The sequence below is a fragment of the Heptranchias perlo genome, chromosome 21 (assembly GCF_035084215.1).
Source record: "Heptranchias perlo isolate sHepPer1 chromosome 21, sHepPer1.hap1, whole genome shotgun sequence".
Taxonomy (NCBI): domain Eukaryota; kingdom Metazoa; phylum Chordata; class Chondrichthyes; order Hexanchiformes; family Hexanchidae; genus Heptranchias; species Heptranchias perlo.
In genome coordinates this window covers 559,848-580,324 of record NC_090345.1, presented here as the reverse complement: position 1 = coordinate 580,324, position 20,477 = coordinate 559,848, and the positions used below count along the sequence as shown (strand labels likewise).

General features: G+C 45.9%; 1 protein-coding gene across 2 annotated transcripts in view; it reads left to right on the top strand.

Moving 5' to 3' along the window:
* The window catches only part of sh3pxd2aa (SH3 and PX domains 2Aa), a 594,706-nt gene that overhangs the window by 201,847 nt on the left and 372,382 nt on the right, over nt 1-20,477 (top strand). For both annotated transcript variants that reach the window (XM_068001935.1, XM_068001933.1), the window contains exon 5: nt 10,879-10,970. In XM_068001935.1, coding sequence (XP_067858036.1) covers nt 10,879-10,970 — 92 coding nt within the window. The remainder of the gene's footprint in view (nt 1-10,878; nt 10,971-20,477) is intronic.

Genomic DNA, 20,477 nt, shown 5'->3' with positions numbered 1-20,477 from the left:
GTAAGTGGCTGCTCAATGCTCTCCTTGTTCAGAGACTCCGTGACGCTCTTCCCTCATCCACACGCTGGAGACTGTCAGATCATTACCTCAGTCACCAACCTAGCTCTGTGTTTCTCCATTCATTACTGATCAGTACAACACTGTTAATGCACAAAAGCCAGTAATCAGACATTTTGCTTCATTTTGAACCTGGGTCAATCTCATACACACAAACAATGAAACTCTCTCTTTCACTGAAGATCAGTACGATACTGAGAGTGTACAATTCTGCTTCTTACTGTAACTTCCGTGCACAGCTCAAGGCCACGTTTGATGTGATCTGTGGTTCATCTCAGCTCTCATTAATCTGCAGTTTTTTCTAAATTGATTGTTTGCCAACTGCAACAGACCCATCAAAGGCACATTACCGCACGCTAATCTTCCCCCTTGAATTCCATCAATGTAGAAACACGCATATATCAAAATAGTTGAATAAAATTTGTTTTGAAGTAATTGGCCTGCATAGCGCCTGTTATTCATGTGGCTTTCTTAGTCCCCAAAATGGTGAGCAGGAAGTGCACCACCCGCCATATTGGGTAAGGACAAGCGAGAAGCGTCCTTTACTCATGCCTGCAGCAGGCGTTAGACCCTTCGCATATGCAAATATGGGGCCTAACACCTGCTTGAGGTCCCCACTGTAACTGATTTTCCCTGAGGCAGCCAATGCCATCGCAGGGAAACCAACCCTAGAGAATGCCTGCAACAAAGAAGGTAAAAAGGTCCGCTTCTGCTCCTCTCGACACCACGTTTAACACCCCTCCCGATTGCCGCCGTTATTTCTTCTAGTAATAAATCTGAGTCTATGCCGCCTCAGTACTGATTCACTAACCAATGGAAACAATCTTTCACTCTTCATCCGCTCATAACTTCAGCATCTTGAAAGCCTCTATTAGATTTAGATTCCCTTCATCTTCTCTGTTGCAGTGAAATAAGTCCCAATTTTTCAAACCACTCTTCATATCTATAGCCTCTCATTGCCAGTATCATTCTAGTGGATTTTCCTTGTACCCTTGCCATGGCTCTAATATTTTTCCTACAATGGGGTGAACAGAACTACACACATTACTCCAACTGCTGCCTAACAAAACTGTTGTATAAATTGATCAAATTTTCTTTGCTTTTACATCCTGTTTCCCATTTGCCTTTTTCCAGGATCTTTTCTACCTCCGCTCTCAACTTAAAAAATCTAATGGGCCGCTGATGCTTACTGAGCACAGATAACCCATAGTATCGGGCGCCAAGTCCATGCCGTGTGCCCATTGCACAAAGTGCACTGTAATCTGCTGGGGGAGCATCTGCCAGAGGGCACAGTGCCATTGAAAGTCAGGAGGCATTGGTTGGGACTTTTCTTGTTGGAGGCAATCACTGCCTAGCACTTAAATGACATAAATGTCTCCTGCCACTTGTCTGTCCAATCCTGGATGTTGTCCAGGCCCTACTGTAGGCAGGCATAGCCTGCTCTATCATTGGAGGTTTTACAAATGGAGGTGTAGAATCATCAGCAAACAACCCCATTCCTGAACTTATGAGGGAGAGAAGCACCTGAAGATGTTTGGGCCAAGGACGCTGCTCTGAGGAACACCAGCCTCCAGTTTGCAATGACTAGCCTCCAACAACCATGAGCCAGCTTACTGTGTATCAGATATGATTTCAGTCACTGACCCATTTTGCTTGGATTCCTTGGTGCCATACTTGATTGAATGCTGCTTTGATGTCAAATGTAGCTAAATTCACTTCTCTGGCATTCAGCTCTTGCACCACTATCTGTATCAAGGCTGTGACGAAGTCAGGCGACGAGTGGTTCTGGCAGAATCCAAACTGAGCACCAGTGAACAGGTTATGCTTAAGGACACTATTGATAACTTCTTCCATTGCTTTGCTGATGATTGGAAGGTGCCTCATAGGGCAGTAATTGGCTGGGTTAGATTTATCTTGTTTTTTGTAGACGGGACATATCTGAGCAATTTTACACATTGTCAGGTAGGTGCCAATGTCATAATTCCTCCAAAACAGCCCTGTGGCATAGCTTCAGTAGGTTGGTGCCTCACTCATTCTAAGCTGGTGCTGCTCCTGGCATACCCTTCTAAAATCCCCAGTGAACCAACGTTGATCTCCCAGCTTGATAAGAAATGGATGGGCCATGAGGCTACAGATTACGTTGGTATATAATTCTGTCGCTGCTGATGGCCTACAGCACCTCATCGATGCCTAATTACAGGCTATTAGACCTGTCTTTAGTTTGTACTACTGAGCACAGTGGTAGTGCCACAGTACATAATAGAGACAGGACTTTATCCCTCACTACCCAACGCAGGCCCAGTCTGGCTGCTGCATCTTTAGTTTATCTCACTTAGCGCAGTGATAGTGCCACACTTCACATTGGAGGATGTCCTCACAAGAATTGTCCAATTGACACCCCTACCAATGCTACCATGGACAGGCGTATCTGTGACAGGTCTGTGAGGATGTGGTCAAGCAAGATTTCACTTGTGTTGGTTTCCTTACCACCTTATGTGGGCCCAATCTGAAAGCTGTCCTTCAGCACCCTTCCAATTTGATCAGTGGTGGTATTACCAAAGCACCCTTGGTGATGGATATTGAAGTCCCCCACCCAGAGTGCATTTTGTGCTCTTGCCTCCCTCAGTGCTTCCTGACAAGTACTGATTAGTCAGTTGAGGGGGCTGTTAGGTGGTAACGAATGGGAGGTTTGAGCAGTCCGAGGTCCACACCCACCAGACGATATACACTGTCTGCCCACCTCTGGTAGCAGAAGGACCCAGGGATGAAGGAGTCTGGGGGATTAGCTGAAAGATATGACTCTGGGAGTACAACAATGTCAGGGTGTTGCTTGACTATTCTGTGGGACTGCTCTCGCAACATGGGCACCAGTCCCCAGATATGGTAGCATGGTGGTTATGTTACTGGACTAGTAATCCAGAGGCCTGGACTAGTAATCTGGAGTTATAAGTTCAAATCCTGTCACGGCAGCTGGGGAATTTAAATTCAATTAATTAAATAAAATCTGGAATTAAAAAAAAAACTAGGATCAGTTATGGTGGCCATAAAACTACCGGATTGTTGTAAAAACCCATTTGGTTCACTAATGGCCTTCAGGGAAGGAAACCTGCCATCCTTACCCCGTCTGGCCTATATATGACTCCAGACCCACAGCAATGTGGTTGATTCTGAAAATGGCCCAGCAAGCCACTCAGTTGTAAAATCTCACTTAAAAAAAGTCATAATAAGAATAAAACCAGATGGACCACGAGGCACCGGACATGAACAAAGGCAAACCAAGCCCAGTCGACCCCACAAAGTCCTCCTCACGAACACCTGGGACTTGTGCCAAAATTGGGAGAGCTGTCCCACAGACTAGCCAAGCAACAGCCTGACAGAATCATACCTTTCAGCCAATGTCCCAGACTCTTCCATCACCATCCTTGGGTATGTCCTGTCCCACCGGCAGGACAGACCCACCAGAGGTGGCGGTACAGTGATATACAGTCAGGAGGGAGTGGCCCTGAGAGTCCTCAAGGTTGACTCTGGACCCCATGAAATCTCATAGCATCAGGCCAAACATGGGCAAGGAAACCTCCTGCTGATTACCACCTACCGCCCTCCCTCAGCTGATGAATCAGTCTTGCTCCATGCTGAGAAGCACTGAGTGGTAGCAAGGGCACAGAATGTACTCTGGGTGGGGGACTTCAATTCCTCAATGTCCATCACCAAGAGGTGGCTTGGTAGCACCACTACTGGCCGAGTCCTGAAGGACATAGCTGCCAGACTGGGCCTGCGGCAGGTGGTGAGGGAAAAACTTACTTGACCTCGTCCTCATCAATCTACCTGTCACAGCATGTATCTGTCCATGACAGTATTGGTAGGAGTGACCACCGCATAGTCCTCGTGGAGATGAAGTCCCGTCTTCACACTGAGAACACCATCCAACGTGTTGTGTGGCACTATCACCTTACTAAATGGGATAGATTCAGAACAGATCTAGCAGCTCAAAACTGGGCATCCAATGAGGCGCTGTGGGCCATCAGCAGCAGCAGAATTGTATTCCAGCACAATCTGTAACCTCATGGCCCGGCATATCCCTCACTTTACCATTACCAACAAGCCAGGGGATCAACCCTGGTTCAATGAGGAGTGTAGAAGAGTATGCCAGGAGCAGCACCAGGTGTACCTAAAAGTGAGGTGCCAACCTGGTGAAGCTACAACTCAGGACTACATGCATGCTAAACAGCGGAAGCAACATGCTATAGACAGAGCTAAGCGATTCCACAACCAACAGATCAGATCAAAGCTCTGCAGTCTTGCCACATCCAGGCATGAAATGGTGGTGGACAACTAATGGGAGGAGGAGGCTCTGTAAACATCCCCATCCTCAATGATGGCAGAGTCCAGCACGTGAGTGCAAAAAAACAAGGCTGAAATATTTGCAACCATCTTCAGCCAGAAGTGCCGAGTGGATGATCCATCTCGGCCTCCTCCCGATATCCCCACCATCACAGAAGCCAGTCTTCAGCCAATTTGATTCACTCCATGTGATATCAAGAAATGGCTGAGTGCACTGGATACAACAAAGGCTATGGGCCCCGACAATATCCCGGCTTTGGTGCTGAAGACTTGTGCTCCAGAACTAGCTGCGCCTCTAACCAAGCTGTTCCAGTACAGCTACAACACTGGCATCTACCCGACAATGTGGAAAATTGCCCAGGTATGCCCTATCCACAAAAAGTAGGACAAATCCAATCCGGCCAATTACCGCCCCATTAGTCTACTCTCAATCATCAGCAAAGTGATGGAAGGTATCATCGACAGTGCTATCAAGCGGCACTTACTCACCAATAACCTGATCACCAAGGCTCAGTTTGGGTTCCGCCAGGACCACTCGGCTCCAGACCTCATTACAACCTTGGTCCAAACATGGACAAAAGAGCTGAATTCCAGAGGTGAGATGAGAGTGACTGCCCTTGACATCAAGGCAGCATTTGACCGAGTGTGGCACCAAGGAGCCCTCATAAAATTGAAGTCAATGGGAATCAGGGGGAAAACTCTCCAGTGGCTGGAGTCATACCTAGCACAAAGGAAGATGGTTGTGGTTATTGGAGGCCAATCATCTCAACCCCAGGACATTGCTGCAGGAGTTCCTCAGGGCAGTGTCTTAGGCCCAACCATCTTCAGCTGCTTCATCAATGACCTTCTCTCCATCATAAGGTCACAAATGGGGATGTTCGCTGATGATTGCACAGTGTTCAGTTCCATTCGCAACCCCTCACATAATGAAGCAGTCCGTGCCCGCATGCAGCAAGACCTGGACAACATCCAGGCTTGGGCTGATAAGTAGCAAGTAACATTTGCGCCAGACAAGTGCCAGACAATGACCATCTCCAACAAGAGAGAGTCTAACCACCTCCCCTTGACATTCAACGGCATTACCATCGCCGAATCCCCCGCCGTCAACATCCTGGGGGTCACCATTGACCAGAAACTTAACTGGACCAGCCATATAAATACTGTAGCTACAAGAGCAGGTCAGAGGCTGGGTATTCTGCAGCGAGTGACTCACCTCCTGACTCCCCAAAGCCTTTCCACCATCTACAAGGTACAAGTCAGGAGTGTGATGGAATACTCTCCACTTGCCTGGATGAGTGCAGCTCCGACAACACTCAAGAAGCTTGACACCATCCAGGACAAAGCAGCCCACTTGATTGGCACCCCATCCACCACCCTAAACATTCACTCCCTTCACCACCGGCGCACTGTGGCTGCAGTGTGTACCATCCACAGGATGCACTGCAGCAACTCGCCAAGGCTTCTTCGACAGCACCTCCCAAACCCGCGACCTCTACCACCTAGAAGGACAAGGGCAGCAGGCACATGGGAACAACACCACCTGCACGTTCCCCTCCAAGTCACACACCATCCCGACTTGGAAATATATCGCCGTTCCTTCATCGTCGCTGGGTCAAAATCCTGGAACTCCCTTCCTAACAGCACTGTGGGAGAACCGTCACCACACGGACTGCAGCGGTTCAAGAAGGCGGCTCACCACCACCTTCTCAAGGGCAATTTGGGATGGGCAAAAAATGCCGGCCTCGTCAGCGCCCCCCCTTCCATGAACGAATCAAAAAAAAAGTGTTGGTGAGCAGGGCTTTGCAGGGTCGAGTGGGCTGGGAGCACCGAGTCTTGTTCTGATCTGATACCTGGGCCTTTGGCAATAAGTCCTTCCGATGCTTATCTTACTGTTCTGTTTTGTAGCTGCTGTTTTACAGTTGAGTGGCTTAAGAGTGAACCACATATTATGGGATGGAAGTCACATGTAAGCCATATGGGATAGGAGTGGCAGGACACCTTCCCCGGGTTTTTAGGATAATCTGGCACCTTTAGCGCTGATTTTTCTGATGGCAGGCTGCGAATTACCAGATTATTTGAATTAAATTTCACAACTTGCTATGGTGGGCTTTGAACTCAGTCTCTGGGACACTAGTCCAGTACAATAACCAGAAGACTATCAGGTAGTTATGGCAGGTAAGTGTATGCTGGCCCAATAATTGGACTGCTGATTTCTTTCACTTTCTGTACGAAAGCCGACCTGGTCTTAAAGTTGCAGCCAGACAGGACTGCTGCGTAATTTCTTGTCAAAATGACTTCAATTTTGTATTCTACCAAGTCTTTCCAAGCACCAGCAGATGATATCTATCAAATCTCATAACTTGCAGCACTGTTGCACCATGCCTTATTTCCCTAAACCAGTGATGTCATCAATTTCCCCTTGAAAAACAGTTAGCAATATAAAGGTTCAGATTCAGGTACGGGTAATTTTATCAGTCCAAAAAGGAAAGTCAAGGATGTGGAGCAGAGTAGCGATTTAGGTAAAAACAAGCAGAGTATGTCAGGAAGGGACAGAGAGTTTAACAAAGATAAAAGGGCATTCGTGACTAAGGTCACATCAGGGAAAAATAGTAAAATGTTAAAATTAAAGGCGCTATATCTGAATGCACGAAGCATTCGTAACAAGATAGATGAATTAACAGCAAAAAGAGAGATAAATGGGTTTGATCTAGTAGCCATTACTGAGACATGGTTGCAAGGTGGCCAAGGTTGGGAACTAAATATTCCAGGGTACTGGACTTTTAGAAAAGACAGACAAAATGGAAAAGATGAGAGGTAGCCCTGATAATAAAGGATGAGATAAAGACAGTAGTGAGAAAGGATCTTAGCTCAGAAAATCAGGATGTAGAATCAATATGGGGAAAGAGAGAGCTGTTCCGTTGAAACGGACTACACCTGAACCGTGCTGGGACTAGAGTTCCAGCGAATCGAATAACTAGGAATGTAGATAGGGCTTTAAACTAAATAAGTGGAGGGGAGGGTCCCGGTGGAGAGAAATCTAGAATGCTAAAGAGAAAAGACAAAGAAGCAGTGCAGGAAAGTGATTGGGGTAAGGATAACCAGATTGTGTCAGGAAGGGACAGAGCGTACAAACAAAAGACAACAAATAGGGTCCGGGTAAGAAAAAATGGTAATAAGACAAATAGGGCCATAGTACAAAAAAATGTTAAGATGTCTAAAAATGTTAAAAAGACAAATCTAAAGGCACTGTATCTGAATGCACGAAGCATTCGTAATAAGGTAGATGAATTAACAGCGCAAATACTTGTAAACGGATATGATATAATAGCAATTACAGAGACATGGCTGTAGGGTGACCAAGGCTGGGAGCTGAATATCCAAGGGTATTCGATATTTAGGAAGGACAGGTAAAAAGGGAAAGGAGGTGGGGTGGCGTTGTTAGTAAAGGATGAAATCAGAGCAATAGTGAGAAAGGATATTGGCTCAGAAAATCAAGATGTAGAATCAGTCTGGGTGGAGTTAAGCACCAAGGGGCAGAAAACACTGGTGGGAGTTGTCTATAGGCCTCCAAACAGTAGTGGCAATGTAGGGGATGGGATCAAACAGGAAATTAGAGATGCATGTAACAAGGGTACTACAGTAATCATGGGTGACTTTAATCTACATATAGACTGGCCAAACCAAATTAGCAATAATACTGTGGAGGATGAATTCCTGGAGTGTGTACGAGATGGTTTTTTAGACCAGTACGTTGAGGAGCCAACCAGGGAACAGGCTATCCTAGATTGGGTATTGTGCAATGAGAAGGGGTTAATTAATAATCTTGTTGTGCGGGGTCCTTTAGGGAAGAGTGATCATAACATAATAGAATTCTTCATTAAGATGGAAAGTGAAGTAGTCCAATCCGAAACTAGGGTCCTAAATCTAAACAAAGGAAACTACGAAGGTATGAGGAGTGAGTTGGCTATGATATGATGTGGAGATGCCGGTGATGGACTGGGGTTGACAAATGTAAGGAAGATTCCTTACATTTGGCTATGATAGATTGGGAAGCTTCATTAAAAGGCATGACGGTGGATAGGCAATGGCTAACATTTAAGGAATGAATGCATGAATTGCAACAATTATACATTCCTTTCTGGTGCAAAAGCACAAAAGGAAATGCGGCCCAACCATGGCTAACAAAAGGAATTAAGGATAGTATTAAATCCAAAGAGGAGTCATATAAAGTTGCCAGAAAAAGTAGCAAGCCTGAGGATTAGGAGCAGTTTAGAATTCAGTAAAAAAAGACCAAGAGATTGATTAAGAGTGGAAAAATAGAGTATGAGAGTAAACTTGCAAGGAACATAAAAGCTTCTACAAGTATATAAAAAGAAAAAGATTAGTGAAGACAAATGTAGATCCCTTACAGTCAGAAACAGGAGAATTTATAATAGGGAACAGGGAAATGGCAGAGCAATTAAACAAATACTTTGGTTCTGTCTTCACAGAAGCGGACACAAATAACTTCCCAGAAATGCTAGGGAACGAAAAGGCTAGTGAGAAGGAGGAATTAAAGGAAATTAGTATTAGTAAAAAAAAATAGTGCTGGAGAAATTAATGGGACTAAAAGCGGATAAATCCCCAGGTCCTGATAATCTGTATCCCAGAGTACTAAAAGAGGTAGCCATGGAAATAGTGGATGCATTAGTTGTCATCTTCGAAAATTCTATAGATTATGGAATAGTTCCTGCAGATTGGAGGGTGGCAAATGTAACCCCACTATTTAAAAAAGGAGGGAGAGAGAAAACAGGGAACTACAGACCGGTTAGCCTAACATCAGTAGTAGGGAAAATGCTAGAATCTATTATAAAGGATGTGATAACAGGACATTTAGAAAGTATCAACGTGATTAGACAAAGTCAACACGGATTTATGAAAGAGAAATTATATTTGACAAACCTACTGGAGTTTTTTGAGGATGTAACTGGTAGAATAGATAAGGGAGAACCAGTGGGTGTAGATTATTTAGATTTTCAGAAGGCCTTTGATAAAGTCCCACATAAGAGGTTAGTGTGCAAAATTAAAGCACATGGGATTGGTGGTAATATACTGGCATGGATTGAAAATTGGTTAACAGACAGGAAACAGAGAGTAGGAATAACGGGTCTTTTTCAGGGTGGCAGGCAGTGACTAGTTGGGTACCGCAGGGATCAGTACTTGGGCCCCAGCTATTCACAATATATATCAACGATTTGGATGAGGGAACCAAATGTAATATTTCCAAGTTTGCTGACGACACAAAACTAGGTGGGATCATGAGTTGTGAGGAGGATGCAAAGAGGCTACAAGGCGATTTAGACAAGTTGAGTGAGTGGACAAATATATGGCAGATGCAGTATAATGTGGATAAATGTGAAGTTATCCACTTCGGAAGGAAAAACAGAAAGGCAGAGTATTATTTAAATGGTGATAGATTGGGGAATGTTGATGTACAAAGGGACCTGGGTGTCCTTGTACACCAGTCACTGAAAGCAAATATGCAGGTGCAGCAAGCAGTTAAGAAGGCAAATGGTATGTTGGCTTTCATTGCAAGAGGATTTGAGTACAGGAGCAAGGATGTCTTACTGCAGTTATACAGGGCCTTGGTGAGACCACACCTGAATTGTGTGAAGTTTTGGTCTCCTTACCTAAGAAAGGATATACTTGCCATAGAGGGAGTGCAGCGAAGGTTCACCAGACTGATCCCTGGGATGGCAAGACTGTCATATGAGGAGAGATTGGGTCGACTTTCCTGTATTCACTCGAGTTTAGAAGAATAAGAGGGGATCTCATTGAAACATATAAAATTCTGACAGGGCTAGACAGACTGGTGCAGGGAGGATGTTTCCCCTAGCTGGGGGGGTCCAGAACGAGGGGTCACAGTCTCAGGATATGGTGTAGGACATTTAGGACTGAGATGAGGAGAAAATTCTTCACTCAGTGGGTGGTGAACCTGTGGAATTCTCTACCACAGAAGGCTGTGGAGGCCAAGTCACTGAATATATTTAAGAAGGAGCTAGATAGATTTCTAGACACAAAAGTCATCAAGGGATATGGGGAGAGAGTGGGAATATGATATTGAGATAGAGGATCAGCCATGATCATATTGAATGACGGAGCAGGCTTGAAGGGCCGAATGGCCTACTCCTGCTCTTATATTCTATGTTTCTACGTTTCTCTGGAACATGGGGAGCTGGGGCTCACCTATACATAGAAGCCAAAAATATTGAGTTTAAAAAAAAGAGTAATGAAACCACAAAAATATAACCCAGACCTGCAGTTTAAATCAGTAAGCCAAAAGACAGCTGTTTTATCTTTTGGACAGCAGCAATCATTTGAACTCTGTTTAACAATGAGACAAGTACAGACTCCATATTTGTAATATTGTGATGAGATGTCTATGTGAATGTATATTGATCTTGCTGCAGCGCATAACTCTCCTTATTTAATCCACTCTAGACTCTGGTCCGACTGCCATCTCTGATCTCACAATGTGATGAAGTACTCCGGTTTTTCGAGCCTCGTCCACAGGATCTGAACCCACCAAAGGAGTAAGTACAGTGCAGAAAGCTGGAACCCCAGAGAGCACTAGGTGTGCATGCTGATGGCTGAACATGAAGTGCACTAAAGTGTCTTGTATAACAAGGTGCTCAGAAGTCTTCATGACAAAATTCAAGGTTAGAGATTAGAAAAAAAATGGACTATATACGAACATACAAAAAGATGGCAGGCCCATTCAGCCAAGTTGCAGCTAAGCAACGTGACCCCAATACTCCCCGCCTACCATGCAGCCAAGAGAGAGGCAAAAAAAAATGATTAAAAATCCCTACACCAAGTTGGAAAATATTTTGGGAAATTCCTCTCCAACCCCCAAAGGCAATCAAAAACAAGTTTTCTTTAATTCATTATCAGGATGTGAGAGTGCTGGGACCTTTGGGGGGGATGAAAGTAGGATCAGTATATTTTGAGGAGGGGACTGGGGTGGGGGGGGGGCGGGGTTATAGAAGTATTAACACACTGCTCGATTTTTTTGGTGGGAAATTGTTAGAAAAATTTAGTGTCTCAAGTGGGGGATCAAGAGATGGTGTGGGTGAGAAACCCACGATGGAGTAATCATGCATAGCCCTTGATTAGAGTGGGCTGTGTGGCCTTTCTTTGCTCTGGATTTTCTTGAATTCATTTTGGGCAGTCAGTATCTGCATTAATTACTTCCCTGGTCAAGTCAATGGCCCAAAAATTTGACTGCGCAGGGGGCACAGGGTCCATTGCCTGCATCTGAATGGTGAGGCCCGAGGCTCCCCAGATATTGGGCCATGGGCCTCATTATAATGGAGCCGACGCAGCATTGGAGCCCGCCAGCAAAGAGTTGTACAATATTGGGCCACCGCTAGCGTCACAGCGGCCCTCGGGTAAGTGGGCCCGGGGGGTCGGGTTGGTCTGGGGATCGGAGTCCGGGGAATGTGAATTGGTGGAGACTTCGTGGGGCCGATCGGGGATCTGGAGAGGACTTTGGGTGGCGGGGGGAGAGGTCGGGCGAGGAAATGTGGGGTCTGATCAGAGGTTGGGTGGAGGAGGCTGTTGGGGGGAAGTGGGGGGGCTGATTGGAGGCCAGGAGAGGATTCTGGAGGGATCTGGCACTGGCACTGGCTGCCTCAGGGCAAACCAATCTTGCAGTGGGGACCTCAAACAAACATGAGGTCCCTTAAATGCTTCAAGTGTGGGTAAAGGACGCCTATTTTTTTCCTTTCCCAGTATGGCGGGCGCTGCACCTCCAGCCAGAAATGTGAGTGCGCGTGCTTTCTTTGCGTGACATTGACAACTTGTACAGAACTAGAGTCAATTTTTTTATTATGGGTGATGCTCACTTGGAATTGATTCAACTCAAACCTGTTTCAGTGTAGGACCTTGATAGTTTACAGACAAGAAAACCTTAAATCCAGAGGCTTTAATGGAAGGCCCAGTGCCTTGATGCACCGTGCTGCTCTGTTCCCTAATTGTTATTTGAACTTCTACAGATAAACCTGTTCCCTGTAGCCCAGCTGTTCCCTTGAAACATAACACTAAGGAGTACCCAGCCTTTGGCTTTGCAGCCATATGATGAGGCTTCCTTTGTGTGAAAAGCACCACCCACTCCTTCAGCAAACAGTCCACAGTCACACACCATTGGCCTTAGCTGGAGTTTTTGATGAATAATCAGAACTGACAAACACACAGTAACTAGTTTACACATGAACACTAAGTAAAACATGGCCTCGAACAAGATTACAACTAATTGCTTGTCTATAAAATTGAGATAATAGCAGATTGGAATTTATAAGGAAGTTGCTAACAGGATGTTCTGCTAAAATCATAGCCATGAAGTTTAGACTCTGGTGATTAGTATGAATGTTAACATCTAATATATGGGGAGAGAATTCTACATAACGTGTGTGATCACTGGAGGGTCTGTGGGATTGGAATCACCATAAAGCATAAATTACTCATCCTGCACAGTAACAACGGAAGATTGTTAGATTCAGATTTAGGATTCTGCAGATGTTTCCTCTTTGTTTTCAGTTTCTTTGTTCTTAGAGTTTATCACTGCACATAATCTAAGGAGAAACACTGTAAAATGTATATAATTCACCCTATTTTGCTTGTGCCTCTTCTATAAAGAACTCCACATTTACAGAACATAAAAATTAGTTTGAAGTTGTGACTTACGTACCAGGTTTTATTATAGTTCTAAAAAACAATTCGTAAGAATGTTCTTTGATAATAAGTGAATATCAGAATGAATCAGGTGCCTCAGCACTGGATGTGCTGCCCTCTGCTGGGATGGATTTATCTCTATAATGGCTCAGAAAGGCTGATCATTTTCTTAAACCATTGAATAGTAGATCACAAGTGCATGTGTTTCACACAGCAGATGTGTCAGTACAGAATCTTAAGCTGTCACCTCATGATGCACCACCACCCCCCCCCGCCACCCCCGGTCTGGATAACCAGCATCGTAAGAATTCGAGCATACTTGTAGTCTCACCATCACAATTAGACATTATTGGGCAAGAAGGAGGCACATGATCAACTGCATGGGAAAATGTATAAATGAATTTGGCTTCCTACAATTCCCAAAGATGGCTCTCTCTTTCCCCTCCTGCCCCACCATTGAAATATAACACCGTAATCTGACATTTCATTTAAAACATCTGGTCAGATGTTTGGATTTTGGATGTTGATGTGAAAGGTTTGGTTTGGATGTCCAATTGGAAGAGCTGTTTGCACAGATTGAGTTGCTTTGGGGTAGATTGTTCCATCCTCTGCCTGATGTTAAAATCTCAGTTTCGTGTTCTGGGCCAATGTAGGTTTCTAGGATACTGGAGGTGCACTTACAGCCAGTTTATTTGCTCAGAATGGAATTACTTAATCAACACAGCAATTGAAAGTGTATGAAATCTCAGTAAAATTAGATGATCGTTGCATGAGAGAGCAGTGCAGTTAGAGAATGTTATCATTTGCTTTCACTCATGATTGTAAGAGTTAGAATTTCTGATGTTGAAACATAAGACCATAAGAGCAGAAGACCATAAGAGATAGGAGCAGGAGTAGGCCATTCGGCCCCTCGAGCCTGCTCCGCCATTTAATGAGATCATGGCCGATCTGATTTTTACCTCAACTCCACTTTCCCGCCCTTTCCCCATATCCTTTGACTCCCTTGCTGATCAAAAATTTGTCTAACTCAGCCTTGAATGTATTCAATGACTCAGCCTCCACAGCTTTTTGGAGTAAAGAATTCAAAAGATTCACGACCCCTGGGAGAAGAAATTCCTCCTAATTTCCGTCTTAAATGGGAGACCCCTTATTCTGAGACTATGCCCCCTAGTTTTAGATTCCCCCATGAGGGGTAACATCCACTCAGCATCTACCCTATCGAGTCCCCTCAGAATCTTGTATGTTTCAATAAGATCTCCTCTCATTCTTCTAAACTCCAATGAGTATAGACCCAACCTGTTCAATCTTTCCTCATAAGACAACCCTTCCATACCCGGAATCAACCCAGTGAACCTTCTCTGAACTGCCTCCAATGCAAGTATGTCCTTCCTTAAATAAGGGCACCAGAACTGTACGCAGTACTCCAGGTGTGGTCTCACCAGCACCCTGTACAATTGTAGCATGACTTCCCTGCTTTTATACTCCATCCCCCCCAGAAATAAAGGCCAATATTCTGTTTGCCTTCCGGATTACCTGCTGTACCTGTATGTTGACTTTTTGTGTTTCATGTACGAGGACACCCAGATCCCTCTGTACCGTAGCATTTTGTAGTATTTCTCCATTCAAATAATATTTTGCTTTTTTATTTTTCCTCCCAAAGTGGATGACTTCACATTTTCCCACATTATATTCCATCTGCCAAATTTTTGCCCATTCGCTTAACCTGTCAATATCCCTTTGCAGACACTTTGTGTCCTCATCGCAACTTGCTTTTCCACCTATCTTTGTATCATCAGCAAATTTGGCCACAAGACACTCTGTTCCTTCATCCAAGTCATTGATATATATTGTAAATAGTTGAGGCCCCAGCACTGAGCCCTGCGGCACTCCACTAGTTACAGATTGCCATTTTGAAAATTACCCTTTCATCCCGACTCTTTGTTTTCTGTCAGTTAGCCAATCCTCTATCCATGCCAGTATATTACCCCCTTCACCATGAGCTCTTATCTTGTGCAGTAATCTTTTATGCGGCACCTTATCGAATGCCTTTGGAAATCCAAATATACTGCATCCATTGGTTCCCCTTTATCCACCCTGCCCATTACTTCCTCAAAGGACTCTAATAAATTTGTCCGACATGATTTCCCCTTCATAAAACCATGTTGACTCTCCTTGATTGTATTATGAGTCTCCAAATGTCCTGCTACTACTTCCTTAATAATAGATTTTAGCATTTTCCCAATGACAGATGTTAGGCTAACTGGTCTATAGTTACCTGCTTTTTGTCTCACTCCCTTCTTGAATAGGAGTGTTACGTTTGTGGTTTTCCAATCCGCAGGGACCTTTCCAGAATCGAGTGAATTCTGGAAGATTGCAACCAGTGCATCCACTATCTCTGTAGCCACTTCCTTTAAGACCCTCGGATGCAAGCCATCAGGTCCAAGGGACTTGTCAGCCTTTAGACCCATTAGTTTACCGAGTATTTTTTCTCTAGTGATAGTGATTGTTTTTAGTTCCTCCCTCCCCTTTGCCCCTTGATTTTCTACTATTATTGGTATGTTATTAGTGTCTTCTACTTTGAAGACAGATACAAAGGGCTCGACTTTTGGACGTCCTAGCCGGCAGGTTCGTGGCGGGGGAGCTCCGAAAATCGGGGATTCCCAGGGCGGGTCCGGAGCCCGGCTCCAACCCGCCCACTTCTGGGTTCCCCAGTGACGCGCTTAGATGCGCGCGCAGCCCCCGCATGTGGGACTCCCGCCGGCAATTAAAGCCGGCAGGATCTCACTTAAGGCAATTAATGTGATAGTTCAGGTCGTTAGCAGACCTGATTTGTAGGATATTTTAGGAGGGGTGGGATTTTCATCTCAACTGAGCGTGTTTCCCGTACTGGGGGAAACCCTCCCAGTTGAAATGGACGTGTTGCAGCCACCAGCCTGTGGCAGCTGCAAAAATCCGTTTGACAGGTTGGGTGGGGGGAGACCCCCGCTCATTGTGGGAGGCCACTCTTGTCACTTTGGACAAAGTTTGGCCTCCACTACCGTCCTCCTAACAATAAAATTCACCAACTTGGAACCTCAACCCCGGTGTGCAGACACATTTACCTACCTTGCGGACCCCCTCAAACGTACATCTTCCAGATGGGGGCCGCCATAGCTGCAGTCATGACCTTCTTGGAGGACGAATAGCATCACCAGCCTCGCCGGCCATGTCATCTACCTCTGACACGTGGAGCTCTCCAACAGAGTGCTGTGACACAACCACCTGCACAGCAGGAGGGAGGGCAACCGCAGAGAGAGATGCGTCGCAGGCGGCACTACCCTCGCCACAGGGTCCACAGACCGAGGCTCAGCTTCCTGGACCTCTCTGAGCAGCAGTGCACACGGAGGCTCAGAATCACTCGACATGTAGTCGTGGACATCTGCAGCCTCCTTCATGCCGAGCTGCTCCCCGCTGGCCCGAGCACCATCTTCTTTCCTGTCGCTGTCAAAGTCACCACTGCCCTCAACAACTTCTCCTCCGCATCCTTCCAGGGTGTCACCAGGGACATCGCCAACGTCTCTCAGTCGTCTGCACAAAAGAGCCCTGCAAATACACCTACACCCACTCTGCAGTGACACAATGGGTGGCATCGGTTGTGGGTCTTCATGGTGATCCTCAGGAAAGGGCATTATTACACAAACCAGACAAGACTTGAAAAGACGTGGCAGTAGTGGTGCCAATATAATATGTAATGTGAGTTGATCAGAAATTAAATATAAGTAAAAACCATGACAAACCCTCAAACACCCTTGTGCACCCACTTCATGCTCACGACACGTTTGCCTTACGCTTCCTACTACACATATGTGATGCATGCCCTGTAGCTGCAGCACAGGTAGTGGCAGGTTGGGTAAGGCTGACCGTGAAAGAGATGCATGAGAGGGTGAGTATGAGACGGAGCCATGAGATTGTATGAGGATTGGGTTGAGTGGTAGTGGTGGGATGAGTACTGGCGAGGTGAGTAAGTGCAGGTAAGATGAGGATGAGCTTTGGGTGGGTGTGAGGAGTGATGTGACAGAGTAGTGTTGGCAGTGCAGAAGGAGATGTGGGGTGGGGGCGGTGATGTGGCAGACGGAATGTAGGGGAATGAATAAGTGTACTCACTTCGGCTGACCTACTTAGGTAATTGAAGCGCCTCCTGCACTGTATGCAGGTGTGTGATATGTTGGTGGTGCTGGTGACCTCTTCTGCCACCTCGAACCAGGCCTTCGTGGTGGCAGAGGCAGGCCACTTCCTCCCGCCCGCCCGGGGAGAAGATCTCTGTCCACCCCCTCCTCCTCATCCCATCCAGTAGGACCTGGAGTGAGGCATCATTAAACCTGGGAGCAGCCTTGCCCCTGGGCTGCTCCATGCTGTAATTTTGGCTCCTTTCTGCATCATCAGTCAGTGGAGGACTGCCCCTTTAAATAGGGCTCCTCCAGCTGACAGTCTATGATGCAGCTGTGCAGTCCGCCCGCTGCGCAGCCCGCCCATTGCGCAGCTTTCCAGCGCGAAACCCGGAAGCCAAGGTAAGTGCTTTCAATTAGGTTGCGATCGCGTGTGGAGCACCCCGAATTTACTGGGCGCGTTACCCACGCACCCAGTTGACCCCCGGCTGCCAACCCGCCTCCCTCCTATTATCGAGCCCAAAATATCTGTCAATTCCTCTGCCATTTCCTTGTTTTCCATTATTATTTCTCCAGTCTCATCCTCTAAGGGACCACTGTTTACTTTAGCTACCCTCTTACTTTTTATATATTTGTAGAAGCTTTTACTGTCAGTTTTTATATTTCTTGCTAGTTTACTCTCATAATTTATTTTCTCCCTCTTTATTATTCTTTTAGTCATCCTTTGCTGGTTTTTAAAGTTTTCCCAATCTTCGGGCTTACCAGTAATCTTTGCCATGTTGTATGCTTTTTCTTTTAACCTGATACCATCCTTGACTTCCTTAGTTAGTCATGGTCGGTTCACCCCTTTTGTGGAGTCTTTCCTCCTCACAGGGACATATTTTTTGTTGCGAGTCATAAAATATCTTTTTAAATGTTTGCCACTGTTTATCCACCATCAAACCATCTAATCTGTTTACCCAGTCCACTTTAGCCAATTCCGCCCTCATTCCTTTATAATTGCCCTTATTTAAGTTTAACACAGTAGTTTCAGACCCAAGATCCTCGCTCTCAAACTGGATGTGAAATTCTATCATGTTATGATCACTGCTTCCCAAGGGATCCTTTACTTTGAGATCATTAATTAATCCTGTTTCGTTACCCATTACCAGATCCAAAAAGGCCTGTTCCCTGGTTGGTTCCCCGACGTATTGGTCTAAGAAACAGTTCCTGATACACTATGAAGCATAGATGGGATCAGCTACATACTATGTGTATAGGATGTCTGGGCCGAATGGTGTCTGGCATGTGGCCTACCTTGGACAAGTATGTGCATTGACTGCTGTAAATGAGTTACTTCTGTGCACATAAGCTCGTCGACACGAGTGCCATCTGGGGTGCACTAATTGGCATCTACTTCAGTCCAGTTGGAACTAACAGAACGACCATTTCTGTAGATCTTCAGTTCATTGACTGCACTTTCCACGATTATGTGAGGTTGGAAAGTAACATTAAGATTTGTGGGTTTTGAAATGAAAGTTTCTCGGAGGCTGTTAAGAAGCATTGGCTTTGACCACAAGCAATGCTTATCAGTTGGGCAGTGCAGCTGGATATGCTTCCTGCAGATTTTAGCTTTGGAAGAGTGGTTGAGATATGGTAGTTTCACGGAGAGAGTGGGTGGGTGAGCTGGTATTCTTAGAATGAAAGCGTGTGTCAGTGGTAATCTCAGAATGAGCGGGTGGGTCAGTGAGCTGGTGGTCTCAGGATGAGAGGGTGGGTCAGTGGTGATCTCAAGATGAGAAGGTGGGTCAGTGAGCTGGTATTCTCAGAATGAGAGGGTGGGTCAGTGAGCTGGTGATCTCAGGATGAGAGGGTGGGTCAGTGGTGATCTCAAGATGAGAAGGTGGGTCAGTGAGCTGGTATTCTCAGAATGAGAGGGTGGGTCAGTGAGCTGGTGGTCTCAGGATGAGAGGGTGGGTCAGTGGTGATCTCAAGATGAGAAGGTGGGTCAGTGAGCTGGTATTCTCAGAATGAGAGGGTGGGTCAGTGAGCTGGTGGTCTCAGGATGAGAGGGTGGGTCAGTGGTGATCTCAAGATGAGAAGGTGGGTCAGTGAGCTGGTATTCTCAGAATGAGAGGGTGGGTCAGTGAGCTGGTGATCTCAGGATGAGAGGGTGGGTCAGTGAGCTGGTGATCTCAGAATGAGAGGGTGGGTCAGTGAGCTGGTGATCTCAGGATGGGAGGGTGGGTCAGTGAGCTGGTATTCTCAGAATGAGAGAGTGGGTCAGTGAGCTGGTGATCTCAGGATGAGAGAGTGGGTCAGTGGTGATCTCAGGATGAGAGGGTGGGTCAGTGAGCTGCTGATCTCAGAATGAGGGGAGGGAACTATAGAGAGGGGCAATGATCTGGCAGTGTCCAAAGGGTAGTGGTAGTGAGGTGAGCAGGACAGGGCAGAGGTTTGTGAAATTATCCCCCAGCAGGCAGGAATGTTGGCAAGAGAGGAGGATGGATAAGTTGGGGTTGCTGCTAGTATGGAGGCAGCAACGGGTGCCTTGATGGGCCCTTCGGAGAATGCCAAGAGAGCCACAGAGGGAAGCTGTGGGCTTATCCAAGATTGGTATGGCAGCAAAGGTGTAGGGATGGGTTTTGGTAGATATTGGGGAAGGCAAAGTACTGAAGAGCAGAGAAATGAAAGGTTGCATCACTGGGCAACGAGAAGGGGAACAGATAGGGCTCAGAGGGGGCAGAGTTTAAAAAAGAGGGTAAATAGAAGTACTGGGCTCGGGTCCAGAGTGGCAGCCAAAATGCGCATGTGAATAGGCACAGAGAGAATTTGGGTTACATGGGTATGGCAGAGATTGGAAGAGGTACATTCTGGTGTAAACAAAGGGTTTTCCTCCAAGTACCGGGTAACGAATGGATGAAAAATTGTTACACTCGGTAATCTTAATGTTGCAATAAATGGTCCAATATCTGATTAAACACCTGTCAGCCCACAGGCGCAAAACTTCACCAAACAGCGAAACACTCCAAAAATCAGGGCACTGATCCCTAGTCTGTGCTGATTCGTTGATGGTTAGTGACTAAAATGTTATGGTGCATGAGAGCATCTCTAATCCTTTCCTGATGCCGATTTCATTTGCTTGCATTGTTGTACAGTGTCTAACAGGACAATGAAACACAGCAATTCACCCTTAAGATCCCAGCACTAGCCTTCCTCAGCTGTTGGCCTAAGTTACCCTTG